The sequence below is a fragment of the Macrotis lagotis genome, chromosome 8 (assembly GCF_037893015.1).
Source record: "Macrotis lagotis isolate mMagLag1 chromosome 8, bilby.v1.9.chrom.fasta, whole genome shotgun sequence".
Classification (NCBI taxonomy): domain Eukaryota; kingdom Metazoa; phylum Chordata; class Mammalia; order Peramelemorphia; family Peramelidae; genus Macrotis; species Macrotis lagotis.
Window position 1 is genome coordinate 143,117,016 of NC_133665.1, and position 27,242 is coordinate 143,144,257.

Consider the following 27,242-nt stretch of genomic DNA (forward strand, 5'->3'; position numbering starts at 1 on the left):
CAAAAGACCCCTGACTTTGGAATCAGATGACTTGGAATCTTGCAGCTGAAAAGGACCCGGGGAGTCACCTCTTCTTTTGCAAATGAAAAAAACCAAGGCCCAATGGCACAGTGGACAGAGTACCAACCCTGGAATCAGGAGGACTTGAGTTCAAATCCAACCTCAGACACTTAAGTGATTTGCCCAAGGTGACACACCCATTGCCTTCAATAAATAAAATTTAAAAAAAGTCCAAAGTCAGAGAACTCAAACTCTGACCACTCAAAGCAACCTCTTTTGTTCTAACAAGTCAGTGGTCTGACTACTCAAACATCTGGCCCAGAAATTACTCATGCAGGAGTAACCAGCCACTAGTGACTCCAGTCTTGCAAGAATATCATCATTCCATTCGTTTGTTAGGATTGTTGGGATTTCCATGTGGGCATCTCCTAACTCGCTTTGTGAGGAAAGCACTCATACTACTAAGGGGTTAGGCCTTGGGCCTCTTTCATTTGCTTATTCAGTGGCATATAAGCTCTTGGACTGGGGCGGGGAGGGGGGGGTCCTTTTAGTTGATGTTTATCAGTCATTGACTCTCTATGACTCCATTTGCAATTTTCTTGGAGAAATCACTGGTGTTCCCTTCTGCCTTTTCCTTCTCCATCCCATTTTACAGATGAGGAAACTGAGGCAAACAGGGTGAAGTGACTTACCCAGGGTTACACAGCTAGTGAGGGTCTGAGGCTAGATTTGAACTCATGAAGATGAGTCTTCCTGATTCCAGGACTGGCACTATGGTGGTCCCCAGCTGCTCATGTAAATCATCTAGTCCAAATGCCATATTTAACAGGGAAGAAAACTGAGGCCCAGGGAAATTGAGTGATTTTCCCCAGTTCACACAGGTAGCAGAGGTGAGATTTGAACTTGAGTCCTCTGTCTCTAAATCTAGCATGTGTGTCGTCCGTCTGCCACATTCTGCAACCCCTTTAAACCCAATGTATGTTTTTCAGTATCCTTGAATGGAGTTATGGAATATTAAGATTTGAAAAGGACCCAAGAGGAGGTTGTGCTCTCCCTGTCCAGAATCCCACCTTGCCTGGCTCCTGGTCAGTTATGGAGGGCATTGGTCTGGCATCACAAGGGTGGTGTGATTCATGGCTGACTGCCAAGGTCATCTCTTAATTTGAGGGCAAGAATCTGGAGAAGTTCTGAATTCAAGAAGCAAAGGAGGAGGATGGGGAAAGATGCAAGGAAAGTCAGCTAGAGCTTGACCTCATAGACCATCCAGTCCAATCCCTCTGTCTTACAGATGAGGAAACTGAGGCACCCAGATCAAGCCATCTGCCGGAGGCCACACAAACAGCAAATGTCAGAGCCTGGTCACCTCACTCCAAATTCAATGCTGGATCGGGCCTTTGTACCCCATCTTTACCTGCTCTCATTTGCATCTCTTGGATATGGCTTTTTAGAGTGAAGTTTCTCAGTTTGGTAGCACACCCCTATTTCCCGCTCCTGGGGGGGTTCATGGATGGTGGATGATTTGAGCTCAGAAACTCTGGGCTGAAGCAAACTGAAGATGCCCCCCCCCCAAGTCTGACCTTGAAGCAGGAGTGTCAAACTGGCCTAGGGCTGGAAACAAAGGAGGAAACTTCCATGGCAATCAGCAGGGGGATTGATGGGGCTAGGGAGTGGCTGCTACACCCCCAGCCCGGACAAGATAAGGAGACCCAATCTGAAGAAATAAAATCCAAGGCTGCTAAGGATTCAGGAAGATTCAAGTTCAAATCCAGCCTCAGACACTTTACTAGCTGGAAGACTCTGGCACCACGTCACAACTTCTGTCTCTCGGTTCTCTCATCCTTTACATAATATCCACCTCCTGAGATTGTTATGAGTATCAGATAAGATAATAGTTGTAAAATTATTAAGACAGTACCTGATGCTTAGTAGGCTCTTAATAAATGATTATTCAAGGGGCGGCTAGGTGGCACAGTGGCTAGAGCACAGGCCCTGGAGTCAGGAAGGAGTCCCTGAGTTCAAATTTGACCTCAGGTACTTACCTAGCTGTGTGGCCTTGGGCAAGCCACTTAACCCCATTTGCCTTGCAAAAACCTAAAAAAAAAAAAAAAAATTATTCTCTTCCCCTTTCCACCAATAAGTTATCAGGTGCTTGAAAGAAAGGACTGTTTCATCTTTGTATCTATCTCCAGCAGCAGCCAACCTCCCCTGTAGGACTTTAAGCCATAAAATCCCTATCCTTTCTCTGAACCCTTTAAAATCTCTCCAAAAATAAAGGATGTAGGTCAGACTCTTCCCAAATCTTTTCTTTATCACAAATTCTCAAGCAGAGAGGTCACTTTGTGCAAAGATCCCATCATTTTCATTCCAGCAAACATCCACAAAGCCTTGTTGGTGAGAATCAGATCCAGAAGAGAATTACCATTTGCTGGTTCTTTCACCCATTGAGGGATGAAACCATCATTAAGACAAGTCCAAAAACTATTTACTATGCTTCTGGTTAAGATGTGACATTAAAAGTTGTACAGAAATCCAGCTCTCCAAAACCTAAAAAAAAAAAAAAAAAATCTGAAAGACCCAGAAAGATCACTATTAAAGGAAACCAGAAACAAAACTAAAGCCCCTCCATCCAGTCCATAACTGCACAAATAAACAACCAGAAGACAGTGAAATGTGCTCAAGGGGTCAAATCAAGTATGCAGCTGAGCTAAGTGCAAAAAACACTGGAAGCAAGGAAAGGGTGCCAAGAAAACCAGTACAAACTTTGCTACCCAACCATAAAACTAGTGGAAGGGAGGCAAGCCAATGAAAATTCAACAAATGGACCTGAAGTCAGTCAGCATTCTGAACAATGACATCCTAAGTCAGCACCAAACCCAGCAAAACTGAACATCCTCTTCCAGGGAAAAAGATGGACTTTCAATGAACCAGGGGAAATTCAAATGTTCCTGTTGGAATGGCCAGAGCTGAACAGAAGGTTTGATCTTCAGATACAGGACTCAGGTGAAGCATAGAGATTGGAGGAGAGGGGGGGAAATATGAGGGACTTAATGATGATGAACTGCATGTATTCCTGTATAGAGAAATGACACTGATAATACTCATGTGAACCTTTTCAATTAACAGAGCAGGTAGAAGGAGCTTTTATAGATGAAGCACAGGAGAGAGCTGAATTTGAAGATATAATATATTGTAAAAATGGAGTCAATGGCTAAAAGGGAAATGTAATGGGAGTAAGAGAAAGGAGATGTGGAATAGGCCAAGATATTTCATATAATAAGATTTTTCTTTATTACAATAAGCTATTGCAATGATATGGAAGGGGGGAAGGCAAGTGGGAATGAGGGAACCTTTGCTCTCATCAGAGGTGGCTCAGAGAGGAAACAGAAAATATACTCAATGGGGTATAGACCCCTGGAGTAAGGGGGGGACAGGGGGAAGGGGGGATGTGAGTGATGGAGGAGAGGGCTAAGTCAGCACCACTTCTAAAATCCAATGCCAGAACTAGATCCAAGACTTGGCTTCTGGCCTTGGTTAGACAGAAGCAGGGAACCGAGAACCATATTCCATAAGTCATTGTGCAGGAAGATATAGCCTGGCACTCCTTAGAGTGGCATCCACAGCAGGAGAGAGGAGACAAGACCGAGTTAGTACTTAGATGGGAGTTGAAGGGGCAACTGGGGTGGGCTGTGCAAGAGACCCAAGACCAGAATGATTTCCAACATCCCACTGTGTCCTCTTTCAGCAGCAGAGCATTGCCACATGATGCCGAGAGGAGAAAATCCAACGGAGCAAAGAAGCAGCTTAGAAACAGAAAAATAGTGAACTCACTCCATGGATAGACCAGTTTTGTGTTTGTCAAATACAATGTAGATCAACTCTGCTTATTAGTGGAAGCATCTGTTCATCATAGAAACATTTACCAAGAGACTGTTACAGACTGTTCCTAGGAAGATGGAAAAAGCTGAGGTTTATATTTTCAGATTTATGAGTTACCTTGAACACCTGAGTTTACTTTTTGTGATTCTTTGGCAGGTTTTGAGTGTTTCCACTTTCCCCACAGACTCTTAGTGCAATGGTGGGAGAGCATGCCCTAGATCATGTGGCAATTATATTTACTTTAATATGTTAATGATACCTGTGATGTTACTGTTCTTGCTTTTCCCTTATGGCTAAGTAAATGGTTATGTTTAAGAACTAGATTATCATCATTGGAAACACAGTAGTAGAAGCCCAAGAGCTAAAACAGTGAAAAAGGGAAGCATATTCCTCCACAACAGGATTTTCCTCAAGTCTTCAAAAGAGTTTAATTGTAATCTGGTGGTAGTGAACCTTCTCCATAAATTTAGACCAGTTACTGTAAGGGCAAGTGGCAGATAGTGAACCATCCTAGAAAGTGAATAGGTGTTCACTCACTCATGAGAGAGGTTTGAGGTGCATGGGTGCCCACCCCTCACACTTAATACATTGAATGGGGCTTATGCTAAACACAACACAAGTCAGGGGAAAAAATATTGCAAGCAATAAGGAAAAAAAAAAACTTAATTCAGTTATCAAGGAACCAGAGTCAGGATCTCACAGGACTTACTAGCAATGACTTGAAAGGAAAAAAAAAAATTGGAATATAACATTCCAAACAGCAAAAGATAAAGGCTTATAACCAAGAATAATTCACCTTATTTTAAAATTTTGACTATAACCCTGTAGAGGGGATATGGACTTTATAGAAAGCTTTCAAGTATTCCTGGTGAAAAGGCAAAAATTAAGCAAAAATTTTGAAATGCAAATGAAAAATTCAGAATACAACATCCCCAAAAAACAAAAAATAAAGCCTTACAACCAAAAGAAATTAACCTAAAAAATGAAATAAAATGAATATAACTCTATAAAGGGGAACTGGACTTTTAAAGAATAGAAGACTTATAAGTATTCCTGGGAGAAAACCTAAGTAGAAATTTCAAAATGCAAATGCCAGAGGCAGGTACTTTCATTAAGTACCTACTACATTGCTAAGGACTGCATAAGCACTTAAAAAATATCTTGTTTTAAGTAAATGCATTTGAAGAGGCTAAATAATGACTGTTTACTTGCTGAGAAAAGAAATGTGACCTTTAAAAATCCTAATATCTTCCAGAATCACAGAAGTGGTACAATGGGTCTAGACATGAGTTTGTCCTGTTTTCTTGGTCTTAAGAGAAAAAAAAAAAAAGAAAAGGCTGTGAAGAAATAAGAAGAGGGTGGGAGGGACTTACTATTTCCCATAGAATAGATGAGAAGATGGATGGATGGATTTCAGGAGGTAAACTTCCTGTTCTTTGAAAACAGTACTCATCTCTGACTCCATGCATTTTCACTCATTCTTCCTCACCTCCAACTCCTAGCTTCGACTTTCTTCATTGTTCAACTCAAATTTCACCGTATTCAATCAGCTTCTAGTGCCTTATCTCTTAGATTACCCTCTATTAATATTGTATAGATCTTATATTTAAATGATTATTTGCACGTTGTCTCTTCCATTAGAATGTGAGCTCAAGAGCAGGAACTATGTCTACGCCCTTCTTTACCTCCCTGGCACCATGGCTGGCACATTGTAGCTGCTTAATCAATGCTCACTGGCAGAATGACTGTCTTTTTCCTTCTGAATCCCTTGTGTTTGATGGGCAGCAATGATGAAAACATTGCTTGTGTCCCTAACGTTATCAGTTTCCTGCCCCAGGCAATTCTGATCCTTTGGGTGATCTTAGTATCCCATTATACACAAGTTCCTTGAGAGAATACTAGCTTTTAAAGGATGAGTTTTGGCAGCAGGGATCAGTTGGGGATTTTTTAAATCATCATAGTTTTCTAAATTTGATTCAACATGATCTCCAGATCCTGTTCCGAGCCCAGCCTATTCTCCATAGGGAATGTCTGTCAAGGGAAAAAACTAACAATTCAGCCATAATTGGGACAATCTACCGTGTTTATCCTGTTTGTATTATTGAAAGATGTCTTTTATGACTATAATCTCGCTATATCTGAACAATTGAACTACTATGGTAAACTGTCTCTCCTCTCCTGTCAGTCTTGTTGTCCTGGGTCCTCAAGGCTCCACTAATGTCACCTTTGTTTTACTATTGAGTCATGTTCACAGGTCCAATGTTTCAATAACAATGAACAGCAGCACTGAGTTAATAGGGCTGGTGGATTGTGCACACCCCAGGGTCTCTTAGAATTTACAGAGATAACCATATAGGCCCTAAAAGAAAAAAAATGTACATGATAAAGACCCTGGGTAATGTCTGAGCTAGGACAGAAGCAAACTCTCAGACCTTGACCTTTCTAGTAGGAAGAGATTGCCATAATAAAGAACTACATGAAGCCAGACCAACCCCCTCCCCCAAAGAGATTTGGAAAGAGACATTCTTCACCCTAAAAAAAAAAAAAGTTGCACCCAGATCCATTGTTTCAGGGACTGGTGCCTAAGGACTCCTATTAGGGCAAAAATTACGAAGTTCAGTCAACAAGGATTAATAAGTGTCTTTTAAGTTACCAAAGATTTATTAAACACTGCCTTTGTATAGGGTCCTGTGCCAGGCTCTAAGGAGACACACAGAAAAATGTTAATATAAGAGCTATGCCCATGGAGCGGCTAGGTGGCACAGTGGATAGAGCGCTGGCCCTGGAGTCAGGAGTACCTGGGTTCAAATCCAGTCTCAGACACTTAATAATTACCTAGCTGTGTGGCCTTGGGCAAGTCACTTAACCCCATTTGCCTTGCAAAAACCTAAAAAAAGCTATGCCCTTGACTGACTTGAAAATTATCTGTTATATCTGTTGACCATCTTCTGATCATTATCCTTACTTAAAAGAAATGAAGTTCTTTTTGTTAGAGTGAAAAACCCAGAAATTGAGGGAATGCCCATCAAATGGGAGACAGCTAAACAAGATGAAGTATATAAATGTAATGGAATTTCATTAGAAACAGCAAAAAAGGGTTATTTTCAATGAAATCTGGGAAGACTTGTAGGAACTGATGTCATCTGAGATGAACAAAATTCCAGAAGCACACACCATGGGGCATCTAGGTGACACAGTAGATAGAGCACCAACCCTGGAGTCAGGAACTGAGTTCAAATCCAGCCTCAGACACTTGACACTTATTAGATGTGTAACCTTGGACAAGTTACTTAACCCTATTTATTGCCTTGCAAAAAAACAAAAAAGCACAAAGAAAACCTTGAAGACTTATGAATTGTCACCAATTCAATAACCAATCACAATCCCAGAGGAGCATGTTGCTCACTGACAGAGAAGTGATTGATAAATGAAGCACACATTTTTGGACTTGGTAATGTGGGGAATTTGTTTTGCTTGGCTGTGCACCCTTGTTACAAGGAGTTTGATTTCCTTTTGTTCAAGGACAGAGGATGGGCAGTTGGGAAAGAGAGAGTGAGATTTGTATTAAATTAACAAAAAAAAATCATTGAAATATTTTTTAAATGACTGAAAGAAAATGAGAAGGAAACAAGCAGAAAATATAGCTTCAAAGGTTTTTATGTTGAAATAAGAGTATGTATAGCTATATATATAATATGTATATTTTAGTGACATATATTACATTAAATATATTACATAGCCTATATTATATACTTTAAGGCAAAAGTAGAAGAGATTCACAGATTTATATGTGTTCTAAATGTGTCTGTTCTTATGTTCCATATTATTTCTGTAAACGTGTATTGTATTCAATGTTGGTCAAGTTCAGAATAGCTAAAAAAAATACGTAAGTTATGAAGCTTCATTTCTTGAATAATATGCAATAATTCAGACTTTCCATTCAGCCTCACTTGTCTTCCTCTCAAATGGTCTGAATCAGTAAGATTTGGCTATATATCTCAATTCAAATCTAGCTCAAACTTAGAAATTATGTTGTGGGGAAGTTGGGTACTTTTTTATAAAAGATCTCCTTGAAAGAAAATCAAAGAACCAGGTAACTTCTCAGCCCCTCCTTTACTGAGGTCTGGAAAGGTCGACCTTTTACTGTTATTTCCTCTCTCTGGCTGCCTAACCACCACATCACAGATTGGATGGAACCTGTGACTAGAACAGCTTCTAACATTCTTGCATCAGCATTTCCTTTCCATGAAGATAAAGTGGTTGGTCTTTATCTAAAATCAACACTGGTGGTTGGCACTGGGGAGATTTGGGCTATGATTAGAGAGGATGGACTCATTCCCCAGCTGGGGGATGGTTACCACAAATAGAACAGATTAGAATGCCTATTTCCTGTAGGGCACTTGCTTCTGACCTAGGGTTGGCCCTAGACAGACTGATAGGTGGGCAAAGTTGTCTTACCCATTCTTCCCCATACCTCACTCTAGTTCCTGGTTTCTAAGAGTCCCCATCTCGACCAGCTCCTGCTGGATCCTTCAGCACGCTCAGTAGAGATGCATAGTCCAAGTCTTTCCCATTCTTCCAAGTCCCCACCATAAGTTCCATTTCCTCAGAGCTCTAATCTAATGTAAGACGTTAATGGACAATGATAAACAGGACTATCACTTTATCAGTATTTTCACATGCATTATCTCAGTGGGTCCTAATAAGCAACCGCTATACAAGGGAGGGTGTGCTTTATTGCCTCCATTCTCCAGTTGAGGAAAGTGAAGTCCTGGGCCCAAAAACTAGAATAGTAGCATCTAACTCTCAAAAGTAGCTTAAAAAGATCAAATGGGATTATAGATGTAAACTTCGAGAGTCCTGTGTAAATGTGAGCTTTTATTATTGCTCATCCTTATTTTAATGTGAAGTTCAAATAGAAACAGGCCTAGGATATTATCCTGATAATATTCTATTTTCCATTTAACATTCTACTACACAGTATAAGTGTTTAATACAATTGCTTTCTGTCAGAGAATAAAGGTAACAGATGGAAGATGGTCTTAGAGGAGGTTCAATGAAAAGAAAACCTTCATCCTGTTCCTGGTTTTGATCTCCTCATTTTGACATATATGTTTAAGCTTATAATTCCACATTGTTTTGAGATTTTGTGTATTCAGTATGTCAGCATTAATTAGAAATGCTACTCTTAAATATTCAAGGCTCCATATTCATTATGAATCCTGGGCAATTAGGGACAACAGTTTTATTTGTGATGATGCTCAGGATCCAGAACTTTTTTACTGAATTCTCAAGTATAGGTTGGGGTTTGTATTTGGAGGTATCAGATAATGGGGGAGCACACTGAAGAATGGCACAGTAACTGGCCCTGAGTGATGGTTGTTTGTTGACTGGATGATGGATGGAAGGACAGTTGCGTAGAAGATGAATTGGTGAGGGGATAAACTTAAAGCCAAAAGACAAGATAGGATATTCACTGTGATAAGGAGACTGGTGAGAGGTGATGAGACCATGAGTGAAGATGCTGCTTGTGTGAATGGGGAGAAAAGGACAGAGTAGTGAGTGACATTAGTGATTATAAAGGTAGATCCCAGTCTGTTGCCTTCATTTGAGGACAAAGGACACACAAGGAAGCCTCAAAATGGATTTATATTTGAGGAATCTCAAGGTCTAAAATAGGAGCAAGATGTAAAAAGGTGAAAAGGAAAGAAAATAAAAACTCAGGTAAAGAATATTCCTAGGTTCAGTCACCAAGAGTGGGAATAATAAAAAATACCTAAATGATGAAACGTACTCTTAAGGTTGGCACAGCATTTTCATTTCTCCTTATTTGATTTTCACACTTAACTGAATGGTAGGTGCTCATTTTCTCATTTTACAGATGAGTAAACTAAGACTCAGAGATTGTAAATTGTCTATGCTGTTATAGTCATAGTGTCAGGGGCAGGATTAGAACCCACCTCTGTCTTGACCCCCCCAGTCCAGCTCTCTGCTACAATGCCTCTGCCATAGGACCTCTGTTGTGATCTTTAGGCCATAGAGGAGGAAGAAGGGAGCTAATGGTCCTAGCAGAATCCACCAAGCTAGTCACAGCTCCTAGTTCTGGCCAAAAGTGGGGTAAGGGGCAATGCCTAAGTTCTTTGCTAACTCCACCACAGAAGCTTAATAACTCTAAGGAAAGATATCAAATCTCAAGGAAGTCATAGTCACCTTAAGATGCTCTAACTCCAGGACTTATAGAAAGAATCCATGAACACACACATTTATTTAAAAAAAAAAAAGATACCCAGAAGATGAGTATTCTGGCCCCCCACTCCCTGCCAGCTGCTGGCACCTTCTTAGTCCAGCCTAGGGAAATTAGATCACTCCTATACCAGGTCTCTGAATGTAAACCAATAGAGGGGCCAGGGTAGTTAAGAAAAATAAGGCTTAATAATGAGGTAGGCAAAAGGGAGATTGATGAATATAGGCAAGATCATCAAGAAATAGTGAAATACTTGTGCCTCGATGGACTCATCTTACATTCAAACCTCCTAAAAGGCATGTTCTGATAGGTCCTGGTGTCTTCAATAAGCCTTTCTACCACCACTTCCAAAGACGGAAATTCAGAAGTGAGGCTAAAGTTCCCATCTAAAAAGAAGACTTGTTGGATGGGGTCTTGCTCAGTCAAGGCTGTAATTCTCTGATTCTGATTGGTTTTCCAACGTTGATGTCACAGACAGAGTCACTCATTCTGCAAGCATGGAAGATTCCAGGAAAGCGGTGCTGAGGAAGACACATAACTTGAGCAAAGATAGTCTGTCCAGGGGAAAATAGGTCAAAACTGGATGCATATAAAGGATGGAGGAAAGGGAAGAATCACACTGAGGCTGAATACCCGTTTCATTTGAGGAGGGAGTTGGCATAGAGAAGAGGGAATGTGGTAATCTTGAAAAGAAAGTTAAGAAAAGGGGTGAGGGGCAGCTAGGTGGAGTAGTTGGATAAAGCACCGGCCCTGGAGTCAGGAGTACCTGGGTTCAAATCCGGTCTCAGACAATAATTACCTTGCTGTGTGGCCTTGGGCAAGCCACTTAACCCCATTTGCTTTGCCAAAAACTAAAAAAGAAAAAAAAACTAAAAAGAAAAGGGTTGAGTTTAGGGGAAAAGATAATCATTCTGTTTTTTGGATATGTTGAGCTTTAGATGTTTTGGCCATCCACATGGGAATATCCATCCATCAGCTGTAGATGCACTATGATTATAGTCCAGGAAAGATTTTAGGACTGTATATATGGAGACTTATAAATCATGATGAATCACCAAGAGGGTGAGGATGGAGAGAAAGAAGAGGACCAAAAACAAAACCCTGGGAGGTCACTCATAGTTGGAAGACTAGAGATGAATAAGGAAACAGCCATTGGGGGCAGCTAGGTGGAGCAGTGGATAGAGCACCGGCCTTGGAGTCAGGAGTACCTGGGTTCAAATCTAGCCTCAGACACTTAATAATTACCTAGCTGTGTGGCCTTGGGCATGCCACTTAACTCCATTTGCCTTGAAAATAAACCTAAAAAAAACAAAAACAAAACAAAACAAAAAAAAAGAAAGAAAGATATAGGGTCAAAGAGCATTGTGGGGAAAAAAATTGGATAATATAAAAATCAGTAGCATTCTGTAGTGCTTTAAGACTAACAAAGAGCTTTTCTGAATATTGTCTCATGTCATCTTATCTTCACAACTCTAGGAGTAAGATGTTTTTATCCTCATTTTACAGCTGAACAAACTGAGGCTGAGAAAGATTTAAGTGATTTGTCCAGAGTCATTCAGCTAGTAAAAATTTGAATGCAGGATTTGAACTCAGGTATCCCCCCACCATACCATCTAGCTTCCTTCTAAAAATGGGTTGGGTTGAACAAGGAGAATATGGGAAGAGCAAGAGAGACCAGGAAAGGAGTCTCAGTAGAGAGTGAATTTTAGCTACTGAGGGCAATAGCAATGAGTGAAACCTGCAAAGTGACAATTTGAGACTTGATGGCAGGAAATACTTCCTAAGCATGAGGGCGATCCCACAATAGAGAGAAGTAGGGAGTCCCCCCCAACTGGAGGTCTCCAAGCTGAAGTTGGATGCTGGCACACTGGAAAAGGGATTCTTGCTCAGTTACAGGTACGATGGCATCCTCTGGTGCCGTCTTGTCCCTTCCAACTCTTCCAACTCTTTGTCTAAGTCACAGGGAGAAGCAGAGCAGGAAGTGGGAATTTTCCTGCCATAGCCCGGAGGTAAAACTAGTTAATTAGGACTCCTATAACAATGAAATGTGGTGGTATTCCTATAAGGAGAGGGCATTAGTTCTGGTGTGTCGCACTGAACCCTGGCAGGATGGGGGATAGAGGCAGGGGTGGTACTCAGAAATGAGTGATAGATATTTCAGATCCTAAAACAAGTGGGTAGAAGAATTATTGGAGAGAGAGAGTGGCATTTCAATGCCCATTCAGACCACCCCCTTCCAGCCCATGAAAACTTTTGCAGATTTCACCCCTTATATCCTTCACATAGGCACACTGGACAAGAAGGCCCAAATTCAAATTTCACCACTTCCACTTAGGCTACTAGGTGGCCCTGGCCCAGGTAGTTCCTCTCTCTCTGAGCCTCAGTTACCCCTTTCATGAAATGAGGATCCTTGATTAAATTAAACTTGATTAAATGACCTCCAAAGTCACTTTCAATTCTAACAATGTCTAAGATCAACATAGCTCACAGTGTCATAGAGTGACCTTTCATTTATTTGTTTATTCATTTATTAGGTTTTTGCAAGGCAATGGGGTTAAGTGGCTTGCCCAAGGCCACACAGCTAGGTCATTATTAAGTGTCTGAGGTCGGATTTGAACTCAGGTACTCCTGACTCCAAGGCCGGTGCTTTATCCACTGTGCCACCTAGCTGCCCCCATAGTGACTTTTCAATCAAGACTGGCACCTCCTCCTCCCATAGGACCTTGGCATTTACAAGAGCCTCCTCCTTTTCCAGCTTCTCCCCCTCTAATGAATCCTGCTACCAAATTAATCTTTCAGACCTGCCACAGAGGTTAAGTGACCCACCCAATGCTAATCAGGTAGTAAATAGCAGAAGCAGAATTTGAACTTAAAGCTCTTCTAACTCCTGTCAGTTCCCTTTCCATTGCCAATGGCAAAATAAAGATGGTGACAATTCTGACGTATTCATCAAAGTAAGCCCATGGATGGGAATTTAGGGAAGCCTGGAAGGATTTGCATGAACTGATGCTGAGTGAGATGAGCAGAACCAGAAAAACACTGTACACCCTAACAGCAACATGGGGGCAATGATCAACCTTGATGGACTTTCTCATTCCATCAGTGCAACAACCAGGGATAATCTGGGGCCGCCTACAATGGAGAATACCATCTGTATCCAGAGAAAGAATTGTGGAGTTTGAACAAAGACCAAGGACTATTACCTTAAATTTAGAGAAAAAAAACCCATTATTTTATTATGTAATTTTGCAGTCTTATACTTTACTTTCTTCCTTAAGGATATGATTTCTCTCTCATCACATTCAACTGAGATCAATGTATACATGGAACCAATGCAAAGACTAATTGCCTTCTGTGGGGGTGAGGGGAGGGAAGCAAGAATGGGGGGGGGGGATTGTAAAACTCAAAATGAATAAAATCTTTCTTTAAAAAAAAGGTAAGCCCATGGTCCTGCTTTGATAAGCATATGAGACCTTGGTTTCTTTCCAAAGTACTTTCCAAATATCAGTATCATTCAGTAGGTATAGGCAAAGATCTGAATTCAAGTCCAGCCTCAATCACCCAAGATCTATGTGATCCAAATGGGGATCATAAGTGAGGATGATGATCATAGCATTTACCTTCCCAGATTGCTGTGAGAATAGAATGAGGATTTATTTATAAAGCACTAAAGTCTAATTAACTGTTTATTGTTGTCATTATTCATAGCTTTTCAACACCAAAGAGAAAAATGGAAATTATACTAACCTAAGGATGCAAGTAAAAATTTGACAGTTTATGGAAGTTGTCCAGGTATAAATTCTTCCCTTTGACACCTAGATAATCTCCCCCCCACTTTCCAAATCCAGGTACATACATGGACTAACCTGCTGGCTGGTCTCCCTTCCTCAAGTCTCTCATTCACTCTCCACTTAGCTGCTTCCTAACATACATGTCTGAGCCTGTCATCTCCTACTCAGTAAATCCCAGTGGCTCCCCCACTGCCTCCAGGATCAGATATAAAAGCCCCCAAGATGACTCTTCCATCCAGGTACCATGAGACCCCAGGCACCTGTGATGTTCAAGGATGTTGCTGCGCGCCTCACCCAAGGTGAGTGAAACTATCTGGACCCTGTTCAGAAGAGTCTCTACAAGGATGTGATGCTGGTGAATTATGAGAACACGGTCTCTCTTGGTGAGTTCTGTCCTCCGGCTCTCGCTTCTAAGATTCTTCCTGCTCAGTAAATGTGGTACAGTGGATACAGCACTGACCTTGGAGTCAGGAGGATGGAAGTTCGAATCTGTCCCCAGACACTTTCACTTACTAGCTGGGCGTAGGCTCAGAAGTCCCAGTTCCCAGGGATGAATGGTATGTCTGCTCCCCCCTTCTGCTTTCTGGTGACATCTGGAGGAGGCTCCCCACCCCAAAACAACCCTGTAATTCTTCCAGGCCTACTGACCTCCCTTGTTGATTCCTATCACAGTGACGTGAGCATATTAAGTCTCCAAGGTGCAGAAACCATCTCTGTGCAAACCTCCCTGTTTTAGGGGTGAGGGGGTTGTTGACTTAGAACAAGCTCTACTTGCTATATAAGAGCCCAGAATAGAAGTATGGTCAAGTCCTCTGTGAGACACTACAGGTAAGAATACCTTTCTAAAAACATTTCTTTATCAATTTACCTAGATGCCTATTTCTTTGCAGGTTAAATTCATTGCACCGACCTTGGGAAAGATGATATTGGTGGGTAGACAAAATGCAAAGCCATCACTAGGAATTCTGGCATCCACAGCAAATTCAGGGGGCTTTTTTGGATGAAGGAGGACATACATTATGATATAAGAGAACACTTACTTAAACCATCCCAATCAATCTCTGTGCCTTCGTACCCAGAGATACCAGAGGAAGCCCTCTCTGAGAATAAATATGCCAAGTGACCTCTTTTCTTAGAAAGTGGTTCAAGGTACCCCAGACCCACCTGCCACCTGCCACTCATCCCTGGGCTACCCCACCACCCAAGGTTATTTCTATTTGGCAGGGTAGAGCAATATCCCTTCAGTGATCTCTCTCCCTTAATAAATTAATCCTGGGCCCCCAGAGTCTCCCTCTTCTCCCTAGCCTGCCCCTGGTCCGTAGACTCTGACCTGAAGGAAGGGGCTTGGCAGAGGACTTGCCCTGCTTCAGTTAAAACAGGCTCTGACTGGGGCCCACCATTGTTGCTCACTCCTCTTTTGCTGTTCTCTAAGTCTCTGAATTCTTTCTAGCTGTAAAAAAAAAAAAATGTGTTGAAACTATCTTTACATATAATTGGAAAAAAGCAAAAAATAAGACCAATAATGATAATAATACTCCCCCAAAAGATTTGGGAACATAGAAGGCTCACATCACATACTCAATAACTAAAAGGCAAGTTACTTATCATCTTTGCCTCGTTTCCTCATCTGTAAAATGGGAATAATAGTACCTGCTCCCCTCCCCCAGGTTTGAAGTGAGGATCAGATTTGATCATTGTAAAGAGCTGGTAGCGACTATATAAATGTTAGCATTTATTTTTGTTGTTATTTATTAAAGACTGGAAGATGAAGTCATAAAATAGAGAAGTTACTGTTGTAAGACAGGAAAAATAAACAAAAAATGATTTCTCCTTTAGCTTCAATATCAGTCATATCATGATCCAGCAGAAGGAGACAGGCTCTGGACAGAGGGAATGTGAGTTCAAATCCCACCTCTGAGGTTGCCCGTGTTAACAGCCTTCCTAGGAATACTTTGGTAGCCCAAATTAGGCAATTTCCTTAACTCTCCTGGGTCTCAGTTTCTTCATTTGCAAAATGATCAATGGGGAGAAAAAATGAGGAGAGAAGAACACCAGACTTGCTCAACTCTGAGGTCTCTTCTAGCTCTAAACCAAATCTCTCTAGGGATAGAGATTGTACAATAAAGCTAAAAGGAATTAGGCAGAAGTAAAAGAAACTAGCCTGAAGACAGAAGGAGCTGAGTCCCAGGCACCTGGGCTGGCCCACGGCCCACAGGGCAGAGTCATCTAGCTCTTCACCATAAGAATTTGGCCATCAGAGCTAATTTCTTAGCCAGGGTGGGAGAAGGTCTGCCTGCCTCTCTCTCTTCAGGCCCCGGCTGCTTCCTGTCCCATCAGAGAAGATGCTTCCCAAGGTGGCCGTCTGCACTGTGCTCCTTCTCAGTGTCCTCTGGATGGATGTGGCCTCAGCAGGCTCCAGTTTCCTAAGCCCTGAGCACCCAAAGAACCAGGTCAGTATCTGTCCTATTCCATCCCCCCCCCCCAAAGGGCTGCTGCTTGGGTTCTGGATTCTAGTCATAGCTCTGCTGTTGTAACTATGGGACTGCTCAAGGCAAGTTACCTCTCTGGGTCCTTTTTTCTCAAATTTCTTCCAAACCTCTCACCCTACTCCATAAAGAAACACGATAGAGAGGATCTAGAGGGAACACTCTGTTTCTTTCCAACAGCGGAAGGAATCCAAAAAGCCAGCTGTCAAACTTCAACCCCGGGACACAGAAGACTCTTTCAGCCAGCCTGAAGAACTAGAGAAAGGTTTGGAAATACAGGTTGGTGCTTCCACAACAAAGTCTAGTGGGGGTAAGAGGGCATAGGGGAAGTCAGAAACTGGTTAGAAAGAAAGGTATCGGGCGGCTAGGTGGCATAGTGGATAAAGCAGCGGCCTTGGAGTCAGGAGTACCTGAGTTCAAATCCGGCCTCAGACACTTAATAATTACCTAGCTGTGTGGCCTTGGGCAAGCCACTTAACCCCATTTGCCTTGGAAAAAACCCAAAAAAAATAAAACCAAAAGAAAGAAAGGTATCTCATCCATCATTAAATAACCAGACCCCATGAGGAACATATAGAATTCTATGACCCAGTCCCTGCTCTCAAGAATATTATAGTTTATTTATGGGAACCATTGGGATGGGATTAAAGGAATACCATTGACGAGCTGAATTGTGAATCAGGAGACCTAGTTTCTAGGAGTGGCTCTTCCCCATATATAGGATGAATGAGATGATCTCAAAGGTCCCTTCTAACAAGTGAAGGAACATTAACCAGCATGCCCAACCCACAAAGGAATGAAGAGTTTATTTATAGATGGTACAAGGAGTCAGATTTCTAATATGGTTATTTTTTTCAGTTCCGTAGGTCCCTGCCACTAGACTACAAGCTATAATCAGTTACCCCTTGATTTAGCAGAACCAGGCATAGAACCCAGCTTCCCAGCCTAGTGCTGCTTCTTTTTCTCTAGCATGGTCTGTGTCCATGAACTCCAGCTAACTTTGCCAAATGGACCCTTTGCATTTTTTTTTCCATTTGAAGGTGGTCTAATCATTATCCTTTAACCAGTGTGGAATCATGGATATAAACACAAGGTGGCAGAGTAAGAAGGCCTCAAAGGCCATCTTATCCAAAAACTGCTACCCAGAGATAGGAAGGGACATACCCAAGGTCATACAGAATTCCAATCTCCCAATGCTTAGTCATTTGCTTTTTGTAAACCAATTAAAGGTGAAATAAATGAAATTACTGAATAAGAGGGTTAGAGAGACATCAGGACCTTGTCCAATTCTTTACTCCAACCCATGGACAGAAAGCAATTCATCACAATTCGGATCTCTGTTCTAGTCCTGGTTATACCATCACTGGTCACTCCATTTTTTCTGCTGCTTGAAGGCAAGTGGTCAAATGCTCTCTTGAGATCCGACACTTCCGGGGGCAGCCAGGTGGCGTAGTGGATAAAGCACCGGCCCTGGAGTCAGAAGTACCTGAGTTCAAATCCAGTGTCAGATGCTTACTAATTACCTAGCTGTGTGGCCTTGGGCAAGCCACTTAACCCCGTTTGCCTTGCAAAAAAACTTTAAAAAAAAAAGAGAGAGAGAGATCCTACACTTCCAAATAGCTCTAAAAATAGTTTAATTGAAGTCAGGAAATACTGATTAAAGACCTGCCATTTAAGACACTATACTATTCACTGATAATCCAAAGTCAAAAAAATGAATTCGTTTCTGCCTTCAGAGAGCTTACATGTTACTGGAGGATATGGTTTGGAAATGGGAAATCTATCTTCACATGTAAGTATAGTACAAGGAATCTTGGGAGATACAAAATTAACAACTGAAGAGATCAGGGAAGGCTCCGAGGAGGAGGTGGTATCTGAACTCTGGCTTCAAGAAAGCAGAGTGGGGCGGCTAGGTGGCACAGTGGATAGAGCACAGGCCCTGGAGTCAGGAGGACCTGAGTTCAGATCCGACCTCAGACGCTTAATGATTACCTAGCTGTGTGGCCTTGGGCAAGCCACATTAAAAAAAAAAGCTACAGAGCTGGTCAAAGAGAAAAGATTGTTGTGATGAATAGATCTTGGAGGGAAATTTCAGCAAAGTGAGGGAAATTTCAGCAAAGTGAAAGAGGAGAAAATTAGATTGTGAGGGATGGAGAAATACATGGGGTGGTGAAGTAATAGAGCTAGCCAGTGATCTGTTTGTCTGCATTAGAAATTCTTTCCCAAGAACTAGGTTATATAAGATGACTGCTTGAGATGATGGAGGGCAGGGTCAAGTGAAGATTTTTCAGAATGCCATGGGCTGAAATATGTTTAGAGACAGGAGGGAAAGAGTCAACAGGCAGGTAGAGTTTTAAGAAAGGGTGGGGAAAATGAATAATGCAACAAGACACTGGAGGAGATTGAAGGGGAAAGCATGGGAAGAGGGGTTAGCTGCAAAGAAAAGGATCAATTCTTCCTCAGAAAAAGGAACAAAAGATTAAAGGATGGAGACAGTTATATTTTTGATGAGTGGAGGAGAGCCTTGACTTTCTCATTCAGCTTAAAAGTGAGCAAATCAGGGAGACTGTTGGGTGCCACTAGGGTCTTGAGAGAATTGTTTGAATAATTCATGCTGAAGAGAGGATTAGAAGAGAATCAATCAAGGGAGAATGCATTTTCCATGCAGCAATGAGGGCCCCATTGAAATAAAATAAAAAAATTTATAATGGATCCAATCAGCACAGTGATATGACTTTTTTTTTTCCCTACCAGCTTCTAGCCTCTCAGGAAGATGAGTAGAGGAGGCAGACAGTGGAAATGATCAAAGGTTGAACAGTTTTGAATTGCTGCAAAAGACAGCAAAATAATCAAAAGTGTAGAATAGTTGGTTAATTATAAATAAGGTCAAAACTACATAAAGAAGAAAATAAGACCAGAACAGAGGTGAGGGATTTGGTGATGGACTAGACAGGCTGGAGGATGCAGAAATGATCAATCATAGCTTTTGAATCATAGACTCAGAAGAAGAGATGAAAGGACAAGAGAGTTTGCTCAGAAAAAACTTCAGAGTTTGAAAATGGGAGCAGCCCAGTTTGGGATATGGGGAGATCTAAGGTTTGAACGTTCCTTTGGATAACTAAGAATAAAACAATAGGTCATGAAATTTGAGAAACATGATTGACTCAGACACCAGTGTCTTTAAGGAATTCCCAATAAGTATACAAGGTTCTCAAGTAAGAATGTGGGGGTTGAGTTGAAAGTGAAGGGATTGAAGTAAAAACTGATGCAGATACTGATCTTGGTGAGAATGCCCTAGATCTAGGTAACAGCAAGGGGTATGAATGGGATACTGTAAACAGATGAAATGAAGTTGATAGGAAGAGAGGCTGCCACATGTTGAGGATCTGGAAGGAGTAAGGAGGATGCCAACTCCTCCTTGGAAGATATGAAAGAAGGGCCAACCAGCATGGACATACTGGTCTTTGGGAGAGAACTCCTGATTTTTATAAATGGAAGATGGAAAGTGAAAAGGTATCATCAAGGAAGAAGGGAAGTTATTCCCCATGGCTTAGCATCAATTACCAATGTTAGTCACTGACTACTGTATCCCTGGGCTATATTCCCTTCTCCAGTGAGTGCAATCTTGAAAAGAATATGGCTTTGATGAGTATTTTTTTCTTTGCTTTTGACATATTTTTTTAAATTTTATTTTTATTCAAAACTTAGAATCTTCCAATAAAATGGGCATTTCCATCTATGTTATAGAAGAGAATAAGAAAGACAGTAAACAAGAAAAGTTATTTATCTCTAATCCCAATGGGGGGGGAATTCCTTTTTTTTAGTTCAATGCTCCCTTTGACATGGGGATTAAAGTAGCAGAGGCTCAATACCAGCAGTATGGCCACACCCTGGAAAAGGTTTTGCAGGAGATCCTTTTGGAAGAGAACCAAGGTAATATCTTTAAACCTAGAATAATAATAATGATGATAACAAAAACTAGCATTTATTTATATTTGCAAAACATCTTATGTATATGATGTCATTTGATCACAAGATTTAGGGCTGAAGAGAATCTTAGAGATTCTCTAATTCAACTCCCTCAGGTTTAGGATATCTGGGGAGATAACTGAAGTCCTTGGACATTCATTTAAACATTCAAATATATATTTATTAAGTTCCTGCTGAGTTTAAACACTAGCCTCTGGGTATGATGGAAGGTTTAGGGCAGACATTTTTCTTTCCTTCAAAAAGCAGCCAAAGGGTTTCACGATACAAAAAAAATTAAGAATCCTTGTCAATAGTTCCCATACTGTTTAAAAAAAAAGAAAAAGAAAAAGTAAGGGTTCTGGAAGTTCATGATGTGGAAAGAAGGGGATCAACCCTCCACTTAAAAGCATGCACAGATATTCTTTGAGAGTTGGATCTTCAATGGCCAGACTCCCACTACAGAGAAAACCGTGGCACACACATCTTAAGTGCCTCAGAGCAGTACAAAATCTGCAGGGAGGGGGGGGGAGTCATTATTGATAATGGGAAATTAAAGAAAATTTCCTGAAGGAGATGGCAAATTAGTTGATTGGGCTTTAAAGGAGAACTTGGAATTTAAAAGGCAAATTGGAGATAAGAGGGTATTCAACAGAGGCAACAGTGTGAGCAAAAGCAGTGGAATATGAGGATCCCCAAGGTGTGATGGGTAAGCAGTTGAGTGAAGCTAGAATAGAATGCAAGGAAGAAAGTACAGTAAGTCTTATGAGATAAGGCTGGGATAAGGGCAGCAAGGTTTCTGGAGCCAAGAGGACCTGAATTCAAATCTGGTCTCCGATGATACTTATTTAGCTATGTGCCCCTTAGGCAAGTCACTTAACCACTGCTGCCTTGCAAAAACTAAAAACTAAACTAAAACTAAACTAAAAACTATACAAAGATAAGATTGAGGGGATGGTTAGGTGGTACACTGGAGATAGAGCACCAGCCCTGGAGTCAGGAGTACCTGAGTTCAAATCCGGTCTCAGACACTTAATAATTACCTAGCTGTGTGGCCTTGGGCAAGCCACTTAACCCCATTGCTTTCCAAAAAAAACCTAAGAAAACAAAAAAGACAAGCTTGGGAAAGAAGGGTGCCACAAGTCTATTCAAATGCTCACATATCAAACAGGAATCTGACCTTGTTTTTCCCATTGTCCACTGAGACGGGAGTCTTCAAGAGAAGACCCATCTTTCATTCAAGCCTATCTTCAGGTTCAAATGAGATTATGTGTTAGGTGCAGCTAGGTGGCCCAGTGGATAGAGCACGGGCCCTGGAGTCAGGAGTACCTGAATTCAAATCCAGCCTCAGACACTCTCTAATTACCTAGCTGTGTGGCCTTGGGCAAGCCACTTAACCCCATTGCCTTGCAAAAAAAAAAACCAACCTAAAAACAATTGAGATTATGTAAGACTTTTTGAAAACCTTAAATTGCTGAATAAATACTAGCTATTAAGCTTCCTCTGATGAAATTCTCATTTTAAGAACATTTGGGTCAATATAACTCTCAAGGGGGGGGGGTCTATGCCATGATTTAATAGGGAATTTTTAGAAAAAAATCTCCTATTAAATGTCTATGTGAACAGTAGTTAAAAACTCTAAGTTGGGCCAACTCCTGCCTTGCCACTGTTTAGGGATAAAATGAGCTTCCCCAGTTTCTGGAGGTTCCAAGTTTGATGAGCAAAGAGGGAATAGGGGAGAAAGGTATGTTGGGATTACTTTTCCCACTTCCGGCAGAAGGCACGTTCTTCCAATAGTAGGTTCATTCCAGCTCTATCCCCAACCTTAATTATATCAATAGCAATTCCTGACATGCCCTTATACTTTGCCTTCCTCACAACAATGAGATAGGAAGGGAGAGCAGGTGATTATTATTCCCCTTTTACAGATGAAGAAACTGAAGCAAATAATTTAAGTCTAGCCTCTCAGTTATTGCTACTCCAATTTACTCTTAAGGCACATCGAATCTATTCCTGGGATATTTAATAGTGATAATATTAAAAGTTTAAGAGAGGTAAGTGTTCAAGAGGTAGTATGGAAAAATAGATAACATCAGAGCCAGGAAAACCAGGATACAGTTAACAACTCTCATATACTGGCAGTCTAAGGGGAATAGTTCACTTCACCTCATCTAGGTTCTCTTGAGTCAGCTTTCTGACTATAAATTGTAAAAATGATTGGTAAGAAAGAGACTCCCCATCCTGGAGTTACTTTACCATTAAAATAGAATGTCCAGTTCTTATTCTAAAAACCTCAAAAACTTAGCAGTTGTGTAACCCTAGCTTAAATTTATTTATATAAACTTATAATAAAAGGTAGCATTTATAAAGCTATAATAATCTAGTCATTTGGATAACTCATAATTGACTTTTCCTCTTCCTGCTCAGTTTTGAGACTTCTGTTAAATTATTAGCACTAGGAAACTAAAATCAAAGATCCAAGATGTTCCTGGAGGTCAGCAAGTCCAATCTCTTACTAAAAGAATCCCCTCTGACATTTCATCCAATAACTAGCCATCTAACCTTCTCCCCCACCCCAGTGACTAAGAGCTCATTAAAAGCTAAGTAACCTGATGATGGTTGTAAAAGCCCTGTGAGCTATGTGAATGTACTCAACTAGATTAAATTGAGGTGCTTGCTTTAGACAATCAAATGGTAAAATGGAGAGAAGGGTGGAATTGGAGTCAGAAAGACCTGAGTTCAAATTTGACCTAAGACATTACAAAATCCTGAAGAAATAATTTTATCTGTCTACCTTAGTTTCCTCATCTGAAGGGTTGTTGTGAAGAAAATTAATCATTCATATAACACTTCACCAACCCCACAAGCATTCTATAAATATTAGTGATTCACTCAAAGAATATTTGCTAGTGGGTCAGTTGACTCCTAGCATCAGCATTATTAGCCTCCAATCTAGACTGTCAGGAAGTGAAATAAATAAGAATGTAAATCTTTAGGATGAGGAAAGCCTGGATTCAAATCCCACTTCAAAAACTTAGCAGTTGTGTAACCCTGGGCAAACCTTCATTTCCTCATATGTAAAGTATTAGAACTTTTCCAAGGGGTATTGTGAGGATCAAATGAGGTAACATGTAAGGTGTTTTCCCAATCTTACCACACTCTATAAATGTTAGCTCTTATATAGAATGAAAACTGTTGTGCTTTGTTTTTTTTTTAATGGCATCAGCAGGCACAATTATACATGGAGGTTTAGTTAACCTACTTTCTCTTTCAGGACATACAGGAGAAAAGTGACGCACTAGCAAGATGAGCACACACATTTTTCTAACCAACATGCATCATTCCTAGTCTTGCATTCAGATCTGCTTCCTTGACAACTTCCTTTATCACTGTATTAACTATATGCTGGGGAGAGAAATAAAATTCCCATTTTAGCCCGAGACCTCATAAAGGGAACTTATTTCATCGGACAAGTATTTTGTAAGTTCTTGGGGAAACAACTTGAACATTGGCCAATAGTATCAGGGCGGGGGGCAGCTAGGTGGCGCAGTGGATAGAGCACTGGCCTTGGACTCAGGAGTACCTGAGTTCAAATCCAGCCTCAGACACTTAATAGTGACCTAGCTGTGTGGCCTTGGGCAAGCCACTTAACCCCATTGACTTGCAAAAAAAAAAAATACTATCAGGAAGACATATTCCACTGTGAAGGAAGGGGGTCCCATTCACTGAAAACCAGATGAAATCCAGATTCTTTAAAACTGACAAATGAGGGCAGCTAGGTGGCGCAGTGGATAGAGCACCGGCCCTGGAGTCAGGAGTACCTGGGTTCAAATCCGATCTCAGACACTTAATAAATTACCTAGCTGTGTGGCCTTGGGCAAGCCACTTAACCCCATTTGCCTTGCAAAAACCTAAAAAAAAAAACCTGACAAATGAAGGGTTGATTATTCAGAGGGTGGTGAGCTCTTCACAAAGGAGTCCCTTTGGGTGAGGGTCTTTTAGATATTAGAACTCTCCAAAGTAGAGAGAAGAGTTTGTATACTAGATTATCTAGTAACAAGTGACAAGTCACAACTGGGAGAAACAAAGTCTTTTTTGACATCAGTCCACCAGACCACAATGGATGAATATAAATTTCTCTGAAATAATATAGAAGTTAATGAAAAAAATAATTCATCTACCATAGCTCACTATACTTTCCTATCCCCTTTCTCTTTTTGCAGGGAATCACCATTCATATTGAGGCTTTTCTGATATTAAACTTGATGGCCAATGAGTTTTAGTATTCAATAATCATCAGTTAGGCCTCAAACCTCAGTGGGCCAGGTTGGCCACACGTGTGATTAGATTTTAAGAAACTGCAAGAGTTTATATCCCCCTCTCTCCCTCCTTCCAGTGCCCTCCCAGCTCTCTGCGCTATATGCTGCAGAGAACTGAATATCAGTTGAGAATTTTCCACTCTCCAAAGGAAGGAGTTTGAGCCACCCAGCCCTTTTTTTAAAAAACAGGCATAAGGCTTGACCTACTTAGCCAAGATTGAGAGGGAAACACTTCCTTAGCCTTTAAACACTACAAAAATAGGATCAGTAACATAAGATCTTACATATACTTAGTTCAGGTGGTGTGATTTCCCAGAGGCCAAAATACATCCTGCCTATTCATAGGATGCCTATTTAAACCAATCCCCCCTCCCCAAAAAAGGTGTCTGCATTTACACTTCAATAACAACACAATTTGATGGTGGGAAGGAGCAGGCTGCAACGAACAACCAAGGAGGAACATAGAAAACAGGAGTCAATGAGGGATTCTAATGGAATTATTTCATAGGAGGAAAGATGAGGTGTTCAAGTGGTAAAGGCAGCATAGAGTCCACGAATGCTCCATTCATACCCTCTCCATCGGAGGTGAAGGACTCCAGGACACTGGGTGGATCCCCATGCTGAACTTTTGGGAGGTCATGGCAATGAGTCAGTCACAAAAGGGAGGACAAGATTTGGGTTGCAATCTGTGACTGGAGGCAAGTTCCAAATTGCCGACATCACAGTCATTTGAGTATTTGAAATTGAGATTCAAAGACTGAAGAACAGATTTCTATGGAATGGAGAAAGAAGACAGAGGGCTGGAGTCCTTGAGGGAAGGGTGGACCACCAAAGGACAAAAAGCTATAACCATGCTCGTCCAGTGAAATATAGGGAGAAGTAGGGCTCAAAATCTTTGACCCTGATCAATAAATAAGACTAACTCCTTATCTTCATGTCTTGAATTCTATGGACCCTAGAAATCTCCAAATAGTACAGATTCTGCCTCTTGTGCAGGCAGGCAGATCCCACTCTGAAAAGGACCCTGACATAAACCACAGACCTTAAATAACAACTAGTATTTATTTATATAGTGTTTTAAGGCTTACAAAGGGTTTTAGAAATACAGTCTCATTGGATCCTCATAATCTTGTAGGAGTTATTATCCTCATTTTAGAGCCAAGTAAACTCAGATGCACAAAGGTTACGTGACTTGTGCAGGGTCACACAATGTCTGAAATAGAGTTTAAACTCTGATCATCCTGACTATGGGTCCAGCACTCATAAACCAGTTACAGGTCTTGCTGAAGATCCCAGTCTGGGAGTGAGCATGAGTGAATTGCTGAGCAGCCTGATATATATCTCAATGACTCCAAAACTATACTCTTAGCACCAAGGATAAACTCTTTTCTACTAATATTTTTCCACATAACTCAGCCTGGGTCAGTCATATATCAAACTGAGAAAGAGGTCATGTCCTCAGACCTTCGTTGTCCTGTTGTCCTCTTGCATGCTAGCAATCGATCAACACCTTTTTTTTGCTCTTCACTGAAAGATTAAAAAATAAAAATTTTAAAGTATTTCATCCTAGTGGAAGATGAACCATCAAGTCCACTCTCTGAGGTATCTGCATTTTGAGTCCAACTTGTAGCATTTGACCTCTGAATTTAATAGATCCTAACAAAGATGATAAAAGATATGTGAAGAGGGCATCCTCCTGGGTACTGAGGGGGACAGTCATTCTGCCTATGCTTAAGGATGTCTCTGTATCTAGCATCAATTTGGGTAACAAGGAACTGGTGTACTTATTTATCCTGGGGCCCAAGGTGCTTAAGTGTCTGTTTGTTGAAACCTAAGAGCATGATGAGGTTAGGGAACTTCAAGGAAGAGTCTAAGACAATGGCTCATCATTTGACACCATTCCTTCTCTAGACCTAAGTTCTAACATCTATAAAACAAGAGACTTGTTCAGCTCTAAATCCTATGGCTTTCTAATCAACTATGATAAAAGCCCCAAATCTTAGTTGTTTTATGAATGACAGCTCAAACACACAAATCTATCAAAATGGGAGCAATGGCAGAAGCAAAACAGTTAAGTAAAGTTGGGAAGGCACCTGGCTTTAGCAGAACCCATACTAGTCTCAGGAATCAGAATATCCTGGACTTAACCCCAATTCTGCCATCAAGCAAGCAAGCTAAGAAACTGAAGCTCCATTTTTTTGTTGTTGTTTTCCAAGGCAATGGGGTTAAGTGACTTGCCCAAGGCCACACAGCTAGGTCATTATTATTGTCTAAGGTCAGATTTGAACTCAGGTACTCCTGACTCCAAGGCCGGTGCTCTATCCACTGCACCACCTAGTTGCCCCACAAGCTCAATTTTCTTACCTGGACTGGTCACCTCAACTGCTTTGTCAAGCCTAAGGCACAGACCTTGAAGAGACGAATCCTTGATATGCCCACAAGCATTGCCCTACACCTCTTTTAAAGCCATCTCCAGGGAAGAGTGGTACTCAAGAGCTTTCTCCCCATTCCTTTTCCTCCTCATAACCAACAGAGATAGCTTCAGGTGATCAACCAAAGG

General features: G+C 41.1%; 1 protein-coding gene across 1 annotated transcript; it reads left to right on the forward strand.

Moving 5' to 3' along the window:
* Window positions 1-15,603: 15,603 nt before the first annotated feature.
* On the forward strand, window positions 15,604-23,798 carry GHRL (ghrelin and obestatin prepropeptide). The gene is made up of 4 exons (XM_074198591.1): window positions 15,604-16,361; window positions 16,578-16,676; window positions 20,222-20,330; window positions 23,638-23,798. Exons 1-4 carry the CDS (start codon window positions 16,254-16,256, stop codon window positions 23,655-23,657), a joined length of 336 nt encoding a protein of 111 aa, XP_074054692.1. The 5' UTR covers window positions 15,604-16,253; the 3' UTR covers window positions 23,658-23,798.
* Window positions 23,799-27,242: the final 3,444 nt, after the last annotated feature.